Source organism: Equus caballus, chromosome 20 (genome assembly GCF_041296265.1).
Source record: "Equus caballus isolate H_3958 breed thoroughbred chromosome 20, TB-T2T, whole genome shotgun sequence".
NCBI classification, from domain to species: Eukaryota; Metazoa; Chordata; class Mammalia; order Perissodactyla; family Equidae; genus Equus; species Equus caballus.
Genome location: NC_091703.1, coordinates 27,617,356 through 27,634,978, shown reverse-complemented (window position 1 = coordinate 27,634,978; position 17,623 = coordinate 27,617,356). Strand labels below are relative to the sequence as shown.

Genomic DNA, 17,623 nt, shown 5'->3' with positions numbered 1-17,623 from the left:
TATTCTTTGCAGATACATATCATCACTACTATTGCTTTCTTCAAGAGGTGTTGACTGGATCCAAAGATTCTTCTGCCCATGAAGTAAGAAATGGCTTTGATAATTATTAAAGGAATAATATTCCTCTTTATAACTGGATCCAGTATTATGGGGAACAGTTTTGTTTTCATCAATTATATATACATTTTCTTTCAGGGCACTGAAAAGAAATCGGTACATCTAATTCTCATGCACTTAGCTTTTGCAAATACCATAGTGCTTTTTTTCAAAGGAATGCCAAAGATAATAGCAACTTTTGGTTTGATAAGCTTCCTAAACGATACAGGCTGTAAAATTGTTATTTATCTGGAAAGGGTGGCTCGGGGACTTTCACTCTGCATGACCAGTTTCCTCACTGTGGTCCAGGCCATCACCATCATCCCCAGCGCCCCCGAGTGGGCAAAGCTGAAGCCAAGGTCCAAATGGCATATCCTTTGCTTCTTTCTCTTCTTCTGGATATTCAATTCCTTGCTAAGCATGAACTTACTCTATTACATCCAAAGCATCAGCAGCATGAACAGCTCACAAAATAGTGACAATAACAGATATTGTTATTTTATACCAGAAAGCCAGAAAATGAAGTGGATTTTTCTCATTCTAATGGGCATACGAGATGCCCTGTGTCAGTGTCTAATGGGCTGGGCAAGTGTCTACATGGTATTTCTTCTCCACAAGCACCACAAGCATGTCCTCTACCTTCAGAACTCCAAGGTTCTCTACCGAACTCCCCCTGAGATCAGAGCCGCTCAAAGTGTTCTCCTTCTGATGCTTTGTTTTCTTTTCTTTTATTGGACAGATTGTATTTTTTCTTTATATTTTAATTCCTCTTTTGATAATAACTTTATAGAATTAAATATTCTAGAAATTCTAAACCTTGGTTATGCATCTCTCAGCCCATTTGTGCTAATTCACAGACATGGATGATTTATTGAATGCTGGAACATTTATTAAGACTTGAGAAAATGTCTATTTCATCAATCCTTTAGGTAGCAAGTCTGAAATAACAGTTATGTTATGCTGTGTGTAAAAAAAAAAATGAAGAGTAGCTTAAACACATAAAAGTAGATTGTCCTACAACCAACCTGGTGACAAGCAGCCTTGAGCTGACACAGGAGATCATAATGAGCTACAGGGACCCAGTCACCTTCTCACTGTCCATTCTGCCACCTTCAGGAAGTGTACGCCACTTCTAATTCTCCTGCTTGTAAGGTGTCTCTTTCACTACCACGCTTTCAGTAGTAAGAAGAAAAAGAACGTTTTGGCAAATTCTATCAAAATAATGATGTACTCACCCTTTGACTCAGGAGTTCCACTTCTAGGATGATCATACACATATATTGTGTGTGTGAGAATTACAGTACAAAAATTATTACACATTGCAGCATTATTTTAAAAACATAGCATAAATATCCAGCAAAAGGGCTATTTTTCTGGCTATTTGAAAATATTCTAGAGGAACCAGCCACACAAAAGGATTTTATTGAACTTATGAAAGAATGGGTGAATTCAAAATGTACTGATGAGCAATGATATCCAAGGTGTGTTTGTAATTAATTAAAGAAAGCAATGCAAGAATAATAATATTCAAAAGTGGAATATAATAATATTTTTAACTTCATGTTATCTACATCATGAATCTCGGCAAGAATAGAAAAGAAACTGAAAGAGTGTTACTTGATTTAAGAGAAACTAGGTAAATGGAGGCCAGTAGGTAGAATTTCATTCTATATTTTTCTTTATTTTCTGATTTGTTAAACATTTGACTATATCTTTTAAAAATGAATAAAAAATTAATTTTGAAAATAATTTGTGGCTTGTTTCAAGACATTATTTTTTAGTGCTCTGACACTCCCACAATAATATCAATCTCTCAATCAACAAAAAGCTATAAAATAATTTGGTTCTACATTAGTTTAAATAAGGAATTTTATTTTCATTTTTCTAAATTGGAATCAAAATAGGTATTTGGATATAATTCATAGTTCTGGCAATGAGATACATCATCAAGCTGTTTTGAAAAATACTTGATGCTATTGTACTGATTTCACATATTTATAATACAAAAATCTTAGAATTGATAGGGACAGCTTTCATCCCATTTTAAAGAATGCCTCTACAATATCTCTTCTGTGGCCCTTGTAAACATTTGGGCTTTTTACTTCTCTAATAAATTTTTCTTTGGTTTTGTTGTACCATGTTCACACAGCTTTTAAATAACTTAGTTATGTTATTATGTTATATTCTAATATGTTCAGGAGCTTAACTTCCTCATATCACTGTGGGTACTTGAAAGCCAGGACTATGCTGTTTATCTTAGCTTCATAACTTTTCTGTGACAACCTTTTCTATCATAGAGAACGAGACAAAGTAAGCACTCCCTGAAGTGGTCATTGGTAAAGGACTCAAAAGGAAGGGATGTAAGAGCCTGAAAATGAAATTAAGAATAGCATTTTAAAATTTAATTATGAAGAAGAGATTATTGAGCACTAAAAATAGGCAGAAAGTCTCCAGAGAAATAAGGAGATGTGTGATTTGTGGCAAAAAATGGTTAGAATAGTGTATTAGTCAGGGTTCTCCAGAGAAATCAAATAAATAGGATATCTATATATAGTACATATAAAGGAGATTTATTATAGGAATTGGCTCACTCCATTGTGGAGGCAAAGAAGCCACACAATCCGCCATCTGCAAGATGGAGAACCAGGAAAGCCAGTGGTACAATTGAGTCTGAGTCCAAAGGCCTGAGAACCAAAGCATTCCTGGTTTAAGTACCCAAGTCTGAAGGCCCAAGAACCAGGAGGCCCCCATATTGGAGGGCAGGAGAAGATGAATGTCCCATCTCAAGAAGGGACAAAGAATTTACCCTTTCTTCACCTTTTTCTTCCATTTGGGCCCCCAACAGATTGGCCAATGCCTGCTCACATTGATGAGGGGAGTTTCCTACTCAGTCTACTGAATCAGATGCTAATCTCTTCCAGGAACACCGTCATAGACACGTTTAGTTCTACCAGCTGTGTGGGCATCCCTTAGTCAGTCAAGCTGACACATAAAATTAACTATCACAGATACCCTGAAATTTGGGTTCTCCAAATAAGTGCTCTTCTGTGTTTCCCTCTGAAAAGTCACAATTGAGCTGAGAAATTTAAATTGAATCTAGAATCTTAAGCAGAAAATAACTTAAAACAGAGAAAGACATTATTAAAATCATTACACATCTAAAGCAGTGGGAGGTAGGAAGCAGAAATTGGTAATACTGAATTTTAGAACACACTGACATGGCAGATAGTCACATCAACTACCTCTCACCTCTTGTGTATTTATAGTTTTTGTTATTAGTAAAATAGAAGTAGAAAGATGAATTCTGCATCAATTTTGCCTGTGAAATCTTATGTAAGTTTTGAAGTAATAATAACTGAAAATGTCTCAAATTTCGTGAAATACATATGCTTGTAGATTCAAAAAGCTCAGAGAATTCTAAGCATATAGACTCAAAAATGTTTATACCTGGACTAGTCATACTCAAGTTTCACAAAATAAGACAAAGGACATATCTTGAAAGTGGCCAGAGATAAATGATACATTGCCCACAGAGGAACAATGATTCTTAAAGGACAGTGGATTTCTTAGAAGAAACCATGGACCTGAGATAAAACTTCATTGATCATCTAACTCCATTAAGTTCCTACTCTGACTGGTGGTCTAACATGACACTTTGAATCTCTAGGAATTACTGTCAGTTCAGAGCTGATGTCTACGAACCTCTGAAAAGTCTGATTATATTACTTTATCCGTTATCTAGTCACTCTAGTAAATGACAGCAGGTCTCTTTGGGGATGGCTGGGATGAAGATTATCAGTGTATGTTTTGGGCAATGTAGCAGAGTTCCCTCATGGGGACCTTATCTTCCTCATCTTTCGAGGTACTCCAGATCACTGAACTGGCTCAAGTCTGGGAATGATTTAGGATCCGTGATTATCCATGATGTTCTAGTGATTCAAGTAGGATTTATATCCACAAGACCTGGAGTTTTTCTCCTTATCCAGATAAGTAAGACTTTAGTAGACTTCTCACAAACATCAGTTCTACAGGACCATAATTAACTAGTCAATGCCAAAGATTTCTGTGAGTCAGACCATTCTGATTAATGTTCATTAAGGTAACCATACCCACCTTGTCTTCGGTGTCTTTGGTGACTGAGTGCCACCACTTTGTATATATCATTCTGGGATCAAATCACTGTCACTGTGTTTAGGGATTCCAGTTCAATGGTAGTAGCTCCTAATTTAATTTTAGATTTGTAGGGCAGAATCTCGACAAAGCTCTTCTAGGATTGATTATGCAACTGTCAGCCCTTTTGTGCTGATTCACAGAGATGGACATCTGGCTGAATGTTGGTACGCTCATTAAGACTTAAGAAAATGTCTGTTTCATTGATCCCTTAGAGAAAAATTTTGAAATAACAGTCTTTTATGCTTTGTGTAAAAAGAAAGTGAAGTAAGAGTAGCTTAAACATATGATGGTCTATTGTCATACAGCTTAAACATATGATGGTCTATTGTCATACAACAAACTGGTGACTAGCAGCCCTGAGCTGACATAGGAGATCATACTAAGCTACAGGGATCCCGCCATTTTCTCATTGTCCATTCTGCCACCCTGCAGAAGTGGCTTTAAATTCTCCCTATGACAAGACGGCTCTTTTACTACCAAGTTTCCAGTAGTAAGGAGGAGAAGAAAAATTTGGCAAATTCTATCAAAATAATAATGTATTCATCCTTTGATTCAGGAGTTCCACTTCTACAGTGATCATACACATATATAGTTCATGCGAGAATTACAGTACAAAAATTACTACGCATTGCAGCACTATTTTTAAAAACCTAATCTAATTATCCAGCAAAAAGGGCTGTTTCTTTGGCTATTTGAAAATATCCTAGAGGATCCATCCACACAAAGAGATTTTATTGAACTTATGAAAGAATGAGTGACTTAAAAATGTATTGATATGAAATAATATCCATGGTGAAACTGTAATTAATAAAAGAAAGAAATGTAAGAATAATAGTATTCAAAAATGGAATATAACAATATTTTTAAATTGATGTTATCTACATCATGAATCTCTGAAAAAATACAAAAGAAACTAAAAGAGTGTTACCGGCATGCGCTGTAGTAAGGATTTGGGCGCTGCCTGGTTTGCTACCCAGGTTCTTGAGGTTGGGGGTCTTGTTCTGACACCGAGGGCGCTGGACTGGGGAGTCTGTCACTCTTGGTGGCAGGTGGGCATCTTGGGGCCCACATGAGCCAATGGCTTCATGCCTGCCGCGGCCAGGTCCACGGACCCCTCTTTTCCAGACATTCTTCAGCCAAGAGGAAGGGCAGAAACCACGTTCCCGAAAGAGTTTGGAGAAGAATCTTGCTCCAGAAGAACCTTTTTACCCCTTGGATGTTTCGAGCAAAATCTGAGAGCAGAATGAAGAACTTGGACTGATTATTGATTTAACACACACTCACCACTAATACAAGCCAGAGCATTCCCATTTATACCCCCTCTTCCCCCCGCTCACCCCCTCCAGGTGCCCCACAAGCCTCCCAAGGAGCGACTCTGGACCCTTGGGCACATACCTCCTGCCCTCGTGGAGCAGCGACCCAGTGCTCACGTGCTCCCACCGCTCTCCCGCCCTGTGATCGATTCTTCCAGTGGATTTTTCTTGTGTGCTTTGGATGATGGCGATGTTTAGAGAGGGCAGAAACAGACCAGGTGGATTGAGGAGGCCCTGGCAGGCCCCTCAAGTTAATGTTTATGAAGAGATGTTTTTCCGAAGAAAATATACAGGTGGCCAAGAGGCTCATGAAAAGATGTTCAACGTAACTAGTTTTTAGGGAAATGCATTCAAAACTAAAATGAGTTATCACCTCCTCCCCATCAGAATGGCTATTATTAAAAAAACAAGAAATAACAAGTGTTGGAAGGGTGTGCAGAAAAGGGAACACTTGTATAGTGCTGGTCAGAATGTAAATTGGTACAGCCACTATGGAAGCAGTATGGAGATTCCTCAAAAAAGTAAAAATAAGACTACCATATGATCTAGCAAAAAATAAAAAAATAAAAGAGTGTTACCTGATTTAAGAGAAACTAAATAAGTGGAGGCCAGGAGGTAGGATTTCATTTTGCATCTTTCTGCATTTTCTGATTTGTTAAATATTTAAATATCTTTTTAAAAAATGAATAGAAAATTAATTTTGCAAATAATTTGTTGCTTGTTTCACAACATCATTCTTTAGTGCCCAGACACTCCCCACAATAATATCAGTCTCACTATCACTTAAGATGTAAAAAACAATTTGGTCCTACATTAATTTAAATGGAGGATTTAGTTTCTATTTTTTTAAAATTAGAACTAAAATAGGTATTTGGGGAGAAGTCATAGTTCTGGTAATAAGATATGTCATCAAACTGTTTTGAAAAACACCTGATGCTATTTTACCAATTTCACATATTTATAGTACAAAATCTTAGAATTGATATGGACAGCTTCCATCCCATTTTTTAGAATGCCTCTATCATATCTCTTTCGTGGCCCTGGCAAACGATTAGCAGACATTTGGTCTGTCCAAAATGTCCATGAGCATATTCGGTCCATATAAATGGCTTTGGACAGGAGCAGATATCAAGGACCTTTTGGCATGGGTTAAATGTCTTAGGGACGTTTCGGACAGGACCAAATGTCCTGCAGGGTAATGACTGAAGCTGAGAGGTGCATCCATGGTCATTGTAGGTCTATATTGTTCCGTATTTGAGCGTGTGTTTCACGTTTTCCGTAACAAACATAGAAAGTCTCAAGAGCCATGTTCTGGAAGGCTGAGGCTTGAAGGGGCTCCCACAGCTCACCCAAGCCTGCTGGGACCTGGCAGAAGTGCTTGGGGTTGACCAGAGTCTCATGGAAACCGAGTGGTCAGAGGATTTTGAGGACGGAGGCGACAGAAAGCCACAGCCTCTACCCTCTGGACACATTGTAACAATCACATTACAACTATAATTGTTTTAAAAACAAGAAAATAGAGTCTTCAGGCTCTGCGGTGCTATTTAGCCCGACAGTCATCTGCAGTGCCCTCCGCAGCTGGGATCTGCTTGCTCCCCAGTGATCCTTAATCAGGATCTTGAAACCGTGGGGAATCAGAGCTGTCCCGCCCTCACTTTCACTTTGCTCCCACCCTCTCATGTACGGACAATGAGGGGTCCCTTCGGCGGTGGCTGAGGCTTCTTTTTCAGGACTTAAAGCTCTCTTAAGTCCAGGTGGGGTTATACGGAACTGCGAGTGAATTCAGGTCAGGTAAAGGCTCCCGCGCGGGTTTGCCTCCAAAGAACAGGTGGGGCGGGGCGTCTGCCGCTCTAAAATTACCAAGGAAGAAAACAAAAATAGTTCAAATTGTAGAGGACAGCGTGCGCGAAGCAGTAGGATCAACACCCGCCTTCTCCCAAGCTCCTCCTTTTCTTTGTGGTCGGTAGACGCGTTCTTCACAGAACTTAATGTGAGCAGCAGCGTAAAAAGCAGGGACCACGTGCGGTTTGTCAAGAGGGAAGTATTTTATAAGCTTCTGGGTTTTCCCAGGTCAAGGTAGAACAGAGGAAGTCAAAGGGATTGACCAGTTCTCCAAGAAAAAGTCTTTGGGTCATAAAGGAAGACACGGAGGTAGCATTGAGAAATGACCTCCAGTCCACGCTCAGAAAGGTTGTCTGTCTCAGGCATTTTCCTCTCAAGGATTCATGACGAGCTCCAGCGAGTCTTACCTCAACTCCTTCCCTGCCTGATCTCCAGAGCTTAGAGAGGCACCTGGTTCTTTCCTTGGATACTTTCCAATGCTGCACGTCCCACTGCTCCCCCAATACCTCAGTAAGCCCTCATAACACTTTCAGCGACTTGTTTTAGATTTAAACCCCACACCAGCCTTTGACACTGATGAAGGCAGAAGCACTTTGTTCATCTCCTCATCACCAGGGGCCAATTTTCCACCTTCAAGAAATAATTATTGAATAAATGTGAGAATGAATGAATGAGTTAAAATATATATCAGACAGGATGGGTGAGTAATGTAAGACAAAGTTCTTCCAGTTACTCTTTGGGACAAGCATAAAAAATATTTGTAGAGAGAAATAACATGAATGAGAATCATTTAGGGTAAGAAGATGAGGGAGGAAGGACGAAAAATAAGGGGAAATTTGGAAAGGAACACTGCAATCAGCTGGAACCACCATCTCTAGGTATAAAAATATACTGCCTTATTGCCCCACCATAAAAATGCAGCCTGCATATTGTCTTCACTAAAAAAGTGATACCATATAATGGAGTACCTTTATTTGAGAGGAGAGTATTTTCTTTGGATTGGCTTTCCACAGACTACTTATTTCTGTGAAGTGTTTCATCAAAGAGTCATATGTTCAGATTTTTCTTCCCATTAATGAAGTTCGTTTTCTCTTTATCATAAATAACCAAAGACTCTAAATATACTTGCAGGCAGGCCTATGAAGTTTTTAGGTGGTAACTGCTCTAGGGAATGTGGAAGAGGTGCTGCTTAAGCTTAGTTTACTGGTGACAGAATAGTTTCCCAAAGAGAGGAACTGAAAAAGCAGACAGGGAGGAGCCTATGGGCTGGGTGAGACAATAGAGGGGACTATTGAAGCTCTGAGATGGGTTTGTGGATATTTTTATATAGTTATTTCTAATTTTCAATGTGTTTTAAAATTGCCATAATAAGTATTTTTACTTTTTTTTAAAAAAAGAAGAGTTTGCAAAAACATTTTTACTAAATAGTCTTAAAGAAAGTTTTAAAACAGAAGACAATGTAATTGGAAAAACTATTGAAATCTGAGGAGGAAACAAATTTTCCTAACTGGATAGATCTCACACATCTATACATTTATAACCTGTACTCTGATCATTATATAAATATAAAAATACTAAATCATTGTGAAAGTAGATTGTGCATTGTACCGGAGAATCTGGCTTACTCAAGTATTAGTGATGACATTGTTAAAAGAAACAACAAATTTGGAAACAAAACTGGTCAATTGTTAAAATGATCCATAGATTCAAAGCCTTTGACTAATTAATTCTCCTGGTTATGAATTGGTTGAAAACAAAAGCCCCGTCAAGGAGTCTGCTAAATATCAAGAGAACAATACGTTAGGTCGGGTAAAATTGAAGAATAATTCACAAATCTTCTCTAAAACATTAATGCCATAAAATGCAAGAATACTCATGCTTATGGGGGGTAGCAGAGGTCATAAGTGAGTGGAGAAGAAGACAGCCTTCTCTATAAGAAACCTGGGACACTGAGCAGATATTTGAAGGGAGTATGCTCCAAACTGGAAATGCCAGGAGACTTGAAAATTTCTTACCGAAAAATCATACAATCGACGAAGGTGGGATTTGAACCCACGCGTGCAGAGCACAATGGATTAGCAGTCCATCGCCTTAACCACTCGGCCACCTCGTCACGCTGTAGCCTGATTTTGGAGTACTTCATTTCAGAGTTTATACTTGGAAACTCACCGGACATCTTGAATAGAAAGATACTTAGGAGATGGCTTGGAGACGTCTAGGAGACGTGGAAAGGGATAGCTTCCACACGAATGGACAAAGAACTGGAGTGGAAAAGATGAGAGGCGGGTGAAAAACGGGCTTAGCTTTCACAGGAGTCATAAAAGTGGATGAGACGTTATACAAACACTTATGCCTAACCCTTGGCTTCCTTTCTCGGACTGCCTGGTTTCGGGCTGGCGGCGCAACAGCGTCAAGTCCCGGCTGGCGGTGGGCGTGGCCCGGCCGACCAGATGCGAATTGTGGTCGTCCTGCGGCTTCGGGGAAGCCTGGTCCCGCGCCTCTGTAGGATCCCCGCCGCCTGAGAGCGCCTCCTGGAGCCGGCAGAGGGCACAGCTTCCCAGAGTTGGTCCCATTGGAGTCCATCTCAGGGGAACTGGGGAATCCGGGCTCCTATTTCATGGTTAATAAAACAGTCTGGAAAATTAGATGATGGATCTGAGTAAGGCAATGCTGTATATCCATTCAATGTCATCGCCGCTTCTTCAATATTGTAGGGTGAAATTGCTTAGAGAAGAATCCTTAACTCGTGGGGCTCTCATCCCAGGTCATCCATATCAGAGGAACCATGAGTTCTGATCTCCCCTCAAATGCCTGTGAGGTTGTTGGGTTGGTTTTCTAGGGGAGATATTGCCCAACTTTCATTCGATTTTCCAAGGGATCTGGTACTGAAAACGTTAAGAAACTCACCCCTAGCGAGAAAATGATTCAAGGAAAAAGAAGAGAAAAAAAATTTTTTTCAGCTCCATCTTGTTGTTCCATAAGAATTAATACAAAGCACACATGAATGAACAAGAATAGGAATTAATTCTGACTAATCAGAGTGAATCATAAATGCCTGGGAGAAGACAAACATTGAAGGTGAGTCTTGAAGAACAAGTTTTTTCCAGGTGTGGAAGAATGAGGGTGTTCCAGGCTCAGGAAAGGGCCTGAGCAAAGGCAGGAAGGCACTCGGTGTTTCGAGAAATGGTGAGGAATCCCTGAGACTTCATGCTTTTGGGTTACCATTCCCCAGGGTCAGTATTTAGCTCAGGGACTATTCATTTTTATTTAATTTCTTTTTAATTTAGAAAGTATTTCACAGAAAAGTTGCAAAGATGTCATATTTATAGCACCAAGTTTATTCTTGTGTATGGGGTGAGGAATAAATTTAATTTTATCTTTTTCCAAATAGGTACATAATTGACCCAAAAGCCTTTATTAAAACCTTTTTCTCAATGATTTGAAATACCACTTTTATCATGTGCTAGATTGCTATATGTAGTTGTATCTACTTGTGAAATTTCTGTTCTAGTTCACCGATCTGTCTGCCTATTCATGCATCAGTAGCACACTGTTAATTATAAAGATTTTTGTTGTACATTTTAATGAGAGAACCAGTCTGCCCTCAGAGCTCTTTCTTTTCAGTATTTTCCCAGCTATTCCTGTATGTTTATTTTTACCTATTAACTTGATGATAAACTTTTCTAGTTCCATCAATAAGTTCACTGGAAATTTTTCTTCGGACCACATGAACTTTGTAAATTAGCTTAAGGAGAGCTGAGTTCTTGATGATGCTGTGACATCCTAATCAAGAACAAGAAATGTCTTTCCATTTGTTTGACTACTCTTTATCTTTCAGTTGTGTTTTAAGTGTATTCCTAAGATTTTTTTTCTTTTTGGTTGTTTTTATAAGTGACATCATGTCTTCATGCATTATGTCTCCTAACTAGTTATTTGAGTATATAATGCTATTGATTTTTACATGTTAATTTTATATCCTATGGTCTTGCTGAATTGTATTATTGTTTGAGCTAGTTTTATCATTGATTCTCTAGGGCAGCACTACCTAATGGAAATTTCCATGGTGACAAAAATATCTTGTATCTATGCTGTCCAATACACTAGCCACTAGTTACATGTGGCTATTAAACAGTTGAAATGTATGACTGAGGAACCGAATTTTTATTTTTTTAATTAAATTAATTTTAATTTAAATAGCCAAGTGTGTCTACTGTTTTCTTTATTGGACAGTGCAGCTCCAGGATTTTCCAGGTATGCTGTCATGTCATCTGAAAATAGATATAGTTTTATATCTTCTTTCCTAGCTCTTTTGCCTGTAACTGCTGTCTCTAGTATAGTAAATTCAGGAAAATGTTATTCTGTGTAGTGGAGATAACAGACATTCTTGCATTGTTTTTGATGTTAGTGGAAATGCTTCCAGGGTTTCCTCATTAAAATCTTAGCTTTAGGATTGAATTACAAACTTCTTTTTTATCGTGATAAGGAAGAATTCATTAGTTTATATTTTCTCAAGAGTTGTTTATTAGGAATAGGGGTTGAATTTTGTCAAAGCATTTTTCGAGATCAATGAAGGAAATCATGTAATCATGAGGGTTTTTTTTCCTCTTTAAAACTGTTAATATGGTGTGATATAAATAGCTTTTCTAATATTGAATCATCATTCCATTCCTGGTATAAACCCTACTTGTTCATGGTGTATCATTTTCTTAATATTGGCTAACATTTTATTTAAGATTTTGGTCTGCAACTTTCATTTCTTGTGTGCTATCTTTATCAGATTTAGGTATTAATGTTATATTTGTTCATTAGAAGAACTTAGAAGTTTTCTTTCATTTCCCATCATCTGAAGCATTTTGCATAGTATTGGACTATCTGTTCTCAGACAGTTTTGTGGATTGCCCTGGTGAAACCATCTGGAATTGGTCCTTTTGGTATGGTAGTTTCTCGATAACTTTCTCTATTCTACAGAAGTTTTGGGTTGTTCTTTCCAAAAGGCATGTTTTTGAAGATTTCCCCAGCTTCCTGTATGTCAGACAATGTTTGGAAAGAAATATTTTTCAGCATCTATTTGTTTTGCAGTGAGAGGAACCCCCAGAATACCTAGTCCATCATTCTACTCCCTTCTGCCTCCTCCTTAAATACTCTAATCTGAAACTAGAATATGTCTGTGAAATTGTGACTATTTGTCCTTTATCCTTTGTTGCCTGTACAGTTTCTAAGTTATTCATAGGACAGAGTTTGGCTCCTGTGGAGAAAACTGACCCTTTGCATAATATATGTTTCCGCGTGAGGCTTCTGCCTCTTTGAAAGTACTCAGACACCTACTAACTCATTACAAAAGGAAATTAGTGATGAACATAATAAGAATAATAAGAAGTTTTCACATATTGAAGTAAATGGGGAAGCCATTCTGGTTTAAATCTTATTTGGCCTAAAGCTTGTTTTTCCCAGAGCAGCCTGACTTATGGCCCACTGAACATGCATTGTACATCCGCTTCAAACATTTTCCCAAAGCAAAGAATGCATTCTTTAAAAACAGGAATGTAATGTCTCCCTTTCTCTGATGCAGATACTAATACTTCTTTGAAGATAAGATTTTCTTCCCAGAGAACGAAGGTCAAGTTGACCTGCTGTGTATGCGTTAAACTGCAGCAAAACATATCCTTGTGAGTTTTGGAAAGAAAATTATATTCCGTTCATGCTTGATGTATGTTCTTTGTTCTGAAATGGTATAAAACTGTGCTGTAAACCATGCTTCTCCAGACTGCTTTCTTTCCTGTGGAAGAGAGTGCTTCCAGGCTAATCCTCACATTAGGCTCAATAAATATCACTATCTTTCTTATCTATAGATTGGTTATTGATTATTTGCATCAACATTAGGAAAGTGAAAAGATATGAGTTATAAAATATTCCCGTTAAAAATGTGTTCAACTGATTATCTGTTTATGATTTGATGTCTAGACTATAAAGATAGTCAAGCCAAACAATTTTCAGTCTCTAAAGCACTTGGCTATCAGTAATAAGTAAATACTTACAAATCTGTTTTCCCTTCTAGATGAAAGCAAGATTATTTTTCTCTTATTCATTTATGTACCTTAAAATTAGAGTAGATTTTATTCTCAGTAAAAAATTTTGATGAGATTTCCTCCTGAATTGCCCCCAAGTTTGCACTTTCCCCTTCCTATTCACCTTCTCTTCAGGGTCACCTTTCTTCTCAGCATGCCCTAGTCATTATGCAATGCAAGTACCCCACAGTTCGAAATTTATTTATATAGAGAGGGAGACAGTAATATATAAATACACACACTACTTCTGTAGCACTGTGTTTATGGAGTTAGTTTCCCTGTCAGTATCAGCTTGTCGGGATCCAATTAGGAGACAGAAACTACACCAGTTACTTCAACAGGGTGAATTTAATATGAAGAACTGTTAAATAATTATAAGGTTATTAACAAGGTGTAAACAATTATAAGGTTATTAACAAGGTGTAAGTGTAAAAGAAGGAAGAAGGTATAACAGAGGTAGCAATTGCAGGAAGCAGTTACTATCCCTAGAGCTGAGGGAACAAAGAAAGAGGCTGGAATTGGTGAAACAGAAACTTAGAGGAGAAGCAGCAGTGTTGCTGAAACTCAGGTCTCCAATGAAGAGGAGCTGACCAGGTAGTGCTGGTATCACTGATCTTGGGGAAGGGACGGAGACTCTGGACCTAGACCTCTGAAGATGAGCAGGATATGCTGTTTCTGAATCGGGAGATTGGAGAAGCTGCTTTCGCAAGTGCTGGAAAAACTGCCCAGTGGATTCAACTGCTGCTACAGGAAGGAAAAGTTGTGAGGGTTAAGATGCAAGTTCTCACAGCCAGGAGAGTCGCAGGTCCAGCGTTACTTCCCTCTCTTTTTCCTTCGGGTTCCCAGATCAAACAAAAAACATTCTTTCAGCTTCGTGCACGTGGTCTAAGTGGGGAATTCTTCATCCAGTACCGGATCCCTGGCCTCCAGGGGCCTCATTTCCTTCTGAGGTTCTGTTGGGGAGGAACGTGCCTCTAGCACGTTTGAAGCTTGGTGGAGGAGGAGGGGGATATGAGGGTGGCTTGCAGACTCTAATTTTAGCCGAGAAGGAGGTCAACCAGGTCGCAGCTGTGTGATCAATCACTGCAACATCTGATCCTCCTTCTTCGCATTGGGGCGCCTTTTCTTCAACTCTGAAGGAGGGTGGGGATTATGGCTGCAGATAGGGCTCTTCTCTGTCCTGGCACTAGCCTCTCTGATCTTCGTTTCTAGGACAGGAAATCCTTACCCAGACCATTACAGCTGTCTGAAACATTGCCAACTGTCCAGGCTGCTGGCCCTTAAACTCTCCCCACCCTATAAACCTCAGCTGTCTCCATCGGGTTCCAGGAGACATAATTCCTTTCTACTTTTTATTTGCTGTCTAAAATTCCATTGTTTGTCCTTATACTCTTGATGGACATTTGTGTAATTTATTCTTTGAAGCAATTTTGTATACGGCTGCTCTAGAAATTCTTGTTTATGACTTTCTATGACATGTACTTGAATATAAATTATGAAATTGGTGGGACATGGAGTATTTAAGTGTGTGTGTTTAATTTCTTCATTTTTTGGTGCTTTTTAAGTATGCAGCTTGATACTTTTAAACAATTTCGAAGAATGGTCAGCTCTTTCCTCTTACAAACATTGCTTGTTATGTCTCCTCTTTGTTTCTCCATGTCTCTGTCTTTTCCTTCATCTTTCTTGGAATACAATTATAGGACAATGCACAGAGGCATGATTCCTTTTTAAAAATACATGCATGAATGCCAGTTCCCCAAGAATGATCAATTTATATGATTCACTATTATTGTAAACCTTTCCTTCTTTTTCCTACAGTAGCCATGGCAGAAAAACTCAGAAAAGAATTTATATGTCCCATCTGCCAGAACTATTTTGAAGCTCTCTGTTTGACATTCTGGAAACACAACTTGTGCTTCACCTGCCTCAGGCATTTGGAGGGGGAAAATCAAGATGGCCTTTGCACTTCTCCCCAGTTTTGACAGCTTATGGATGCAGAGGATTGAGACCAACATGGTCCTGGAAAAACTGGCTGAGATCAAAGTGATGATGCCCATGCTGAGCATGTGCCGCTGGATGCTGAGATTCTATGGTGAGTACACCATTCCTGGCTCTCTGAAAAAGAGAGAGGAGGGAGGGATCATTGGAGACTAGGCTTGTTCTAACTCAAAGGGCTGAGTGAGTTTTGAGAGAAGCTATAGGAAAAGTAGGAGTTGAGGCTACGGCAATGTATTTGTTGCTTCCTCAGATAATTCATAGAGTGGAGCTCCATTATCCTCAGATAATGCATGGAGCTCAACTGCACTACATTTCTGTTTACATAGGAGCAAATCAGTCAAGTAAAAATGAGAGTTCAGCTGTAGCTTAATCTTGACGCAACTACAATTATTAACATCATACCCATCATGAGTCAGCTCTATTCAAGACTTGTAGAGTCTGACCACTTGTAACTGGAGAAGGTAGTATGACCAAGGGAGATACTGGTGCTTCTGCTGCAATTATTGGGCATGTTATCTGTTCCAGCACCTAGCATTCACAAGGGCTCACTCTGGTTAAGATCTGAGTAAGATTGACTTGAAAGAATTGAAAAATGTTTCTCCAAAAAATATTAATTCAAATGGAAACAATTTTCTTAAATGTCTGACATAGTTTCTTGTAAAAGATTAAACATTTAATAAATATTAATTGAGTTCTGGTTCTAAAATTCTTGGTTGTTAGTGATCATAAAATTAGACTGCATTTTACATGATTTAGGGTTTTACAAAGAGACTTTGAAGCTACTTTACCTCACTTGTAAATGGCATAGAATTCCTACTTTAAAAGAGAGTTTGAAAATTTAAGTATGTTATTACCTGTAAAGTGCTTAGTTTAGTTACTGGAACTAATGATAGATACTTTAATGTTGTTGTTTTACTCAATTGTCACTGTCGTTGTCGTTGTCACATTGTTTTATTCTTTGCTTGATTTTATATGCCACATTGTTATGTCTTCACAGTGAATGTAACTCTGGATCTAGCCATGGCCAATGACTTCCTCATATTCTCTAATGATCTGCAGAGCATGTGATGTGAATACATCCAGATGAGACCACCAGACAATGCTGAGACATTCGTCTCTGCTGCTTGTGTCCTCCCATCTCACATCTGCCCGCCACCACTTAGGGGTGGAAGTGAGAGAAGCAATGAAATGAACAGTGGGTGTTTGCAGTGTATCTTCATATCTTCAAGGTCCTTTCCTGTTGTTTTCAGACCCGGAGTTCTGAATGGTGGGCCCCAGGGGAGGACAAGAACTTATTGCCAGTACAGACACTAGGGCTGTTCTTCACTTGAACCCAGACTTGCAGAAGGTGGGTGTTTTCCTGGACTGTGAATTAAAAGTCATTTCTTATTTCAATGTCTCTGATAGTTTTTGTCTATTCACCTTCACAAATGTGTCTACAATGGAACCTGTGTGTCCATTCTTCTTCCCTGAGACCCAAGCGAAAGTGTAAGCATGCAATCCATGAAGATCTGTAACAAGCAAGCTATAGGTGCTCCAATTTGACCACAGTCCTCTCGAGGAGGCACGTGATCTTTGTCCAAAAAGAAGAGCATGTGGGATGAAACTGCTGGATTATACACTCCTGAGCTTATCTGATATTACCAGGAGTATATACTATTCAGAAGACTATCCAAATTTGTTTTACCAAAAAGGAAGCTTTAGGATAAAAATTTCAAAAATACTTAATTTTAAAACCTGACTTAATACTAAATACTGGACTTTGCTGGGGATGAAGTTGAACCAGACCCAAAAGGCCCACAGTTTAAAGGTGGGTTTGTTTCTTCCTCTTGCATATTTCCCAGGGGCCACCTCCTTGAATTGCTGCCTCAAGATGAAACCAAGAGCTTGTGTCTGAGGAGTAGCTGGGTTAGATATTCATAGGCTCAACCCCTGACGACTTGAGAAGGAAGCTTTCATGTGTGGGGGCCACTTTGGGAGCAGAATCTTAGGGCTGGAGACATTCAGAGGGACACAGTGTCCAAGGACTAAATCAAGAGATGGAGAAAAAGTCAGCAAGAATGAACCATGGACCTCCATCTGAGACTGAACTTTCATAGATTCAAAGTTGATTCAAAAGGCACAATAAAGCAATTT

General features: G+C 38.9%; 1 protein-coding gene, 1 long non-coding RNA gene and 1 other non-coding gene across 3 annotated transcripts; 2 read left to right on the top strand and 1 right to left on the bottom strand.

Annotated features, from left to right (window-relative positions):
- The first annotated feature begins 90 nt into the window (after positions 1 to 90).
- EQUCABV1R911 (vomeronasal 1 receptor equCabV1R911) lies at positions 91 to 963 on the top strand. The gene is given in 1 exon segment (NM_001167531.1): positions 91 to 963. A coding segment is annotated over 1 exon segment (873 nt).
- An 8,492-nt stretch (positions 964 to 9,455) lies between these two features.
- Positions 9,456 to 9,537, bottom strand: TRNAS-GCU (transfer RNA serine (anticodon GCU)). The gene has a single exon. It is a non-coding gene; the product is annotated as a tRNA-Ser (tRNA).
- Positions 9,538 to 11,619: 2,082 nt separating this feature from the next.
- Positions 11,620 to 16,882, top strand: LOC138919604 (uncharacterized). Its single transcript, XR_011429917.1, has 2 exons — positions 11,620 to 15,581; positions 16,485 to 16,882. It is a non-coding gene; the product is annotated as an uncharacterized lncRNA (long non-coding RNA).
- Positions 16,883 to 17,623: the final 741 nt, after the last annotated feature.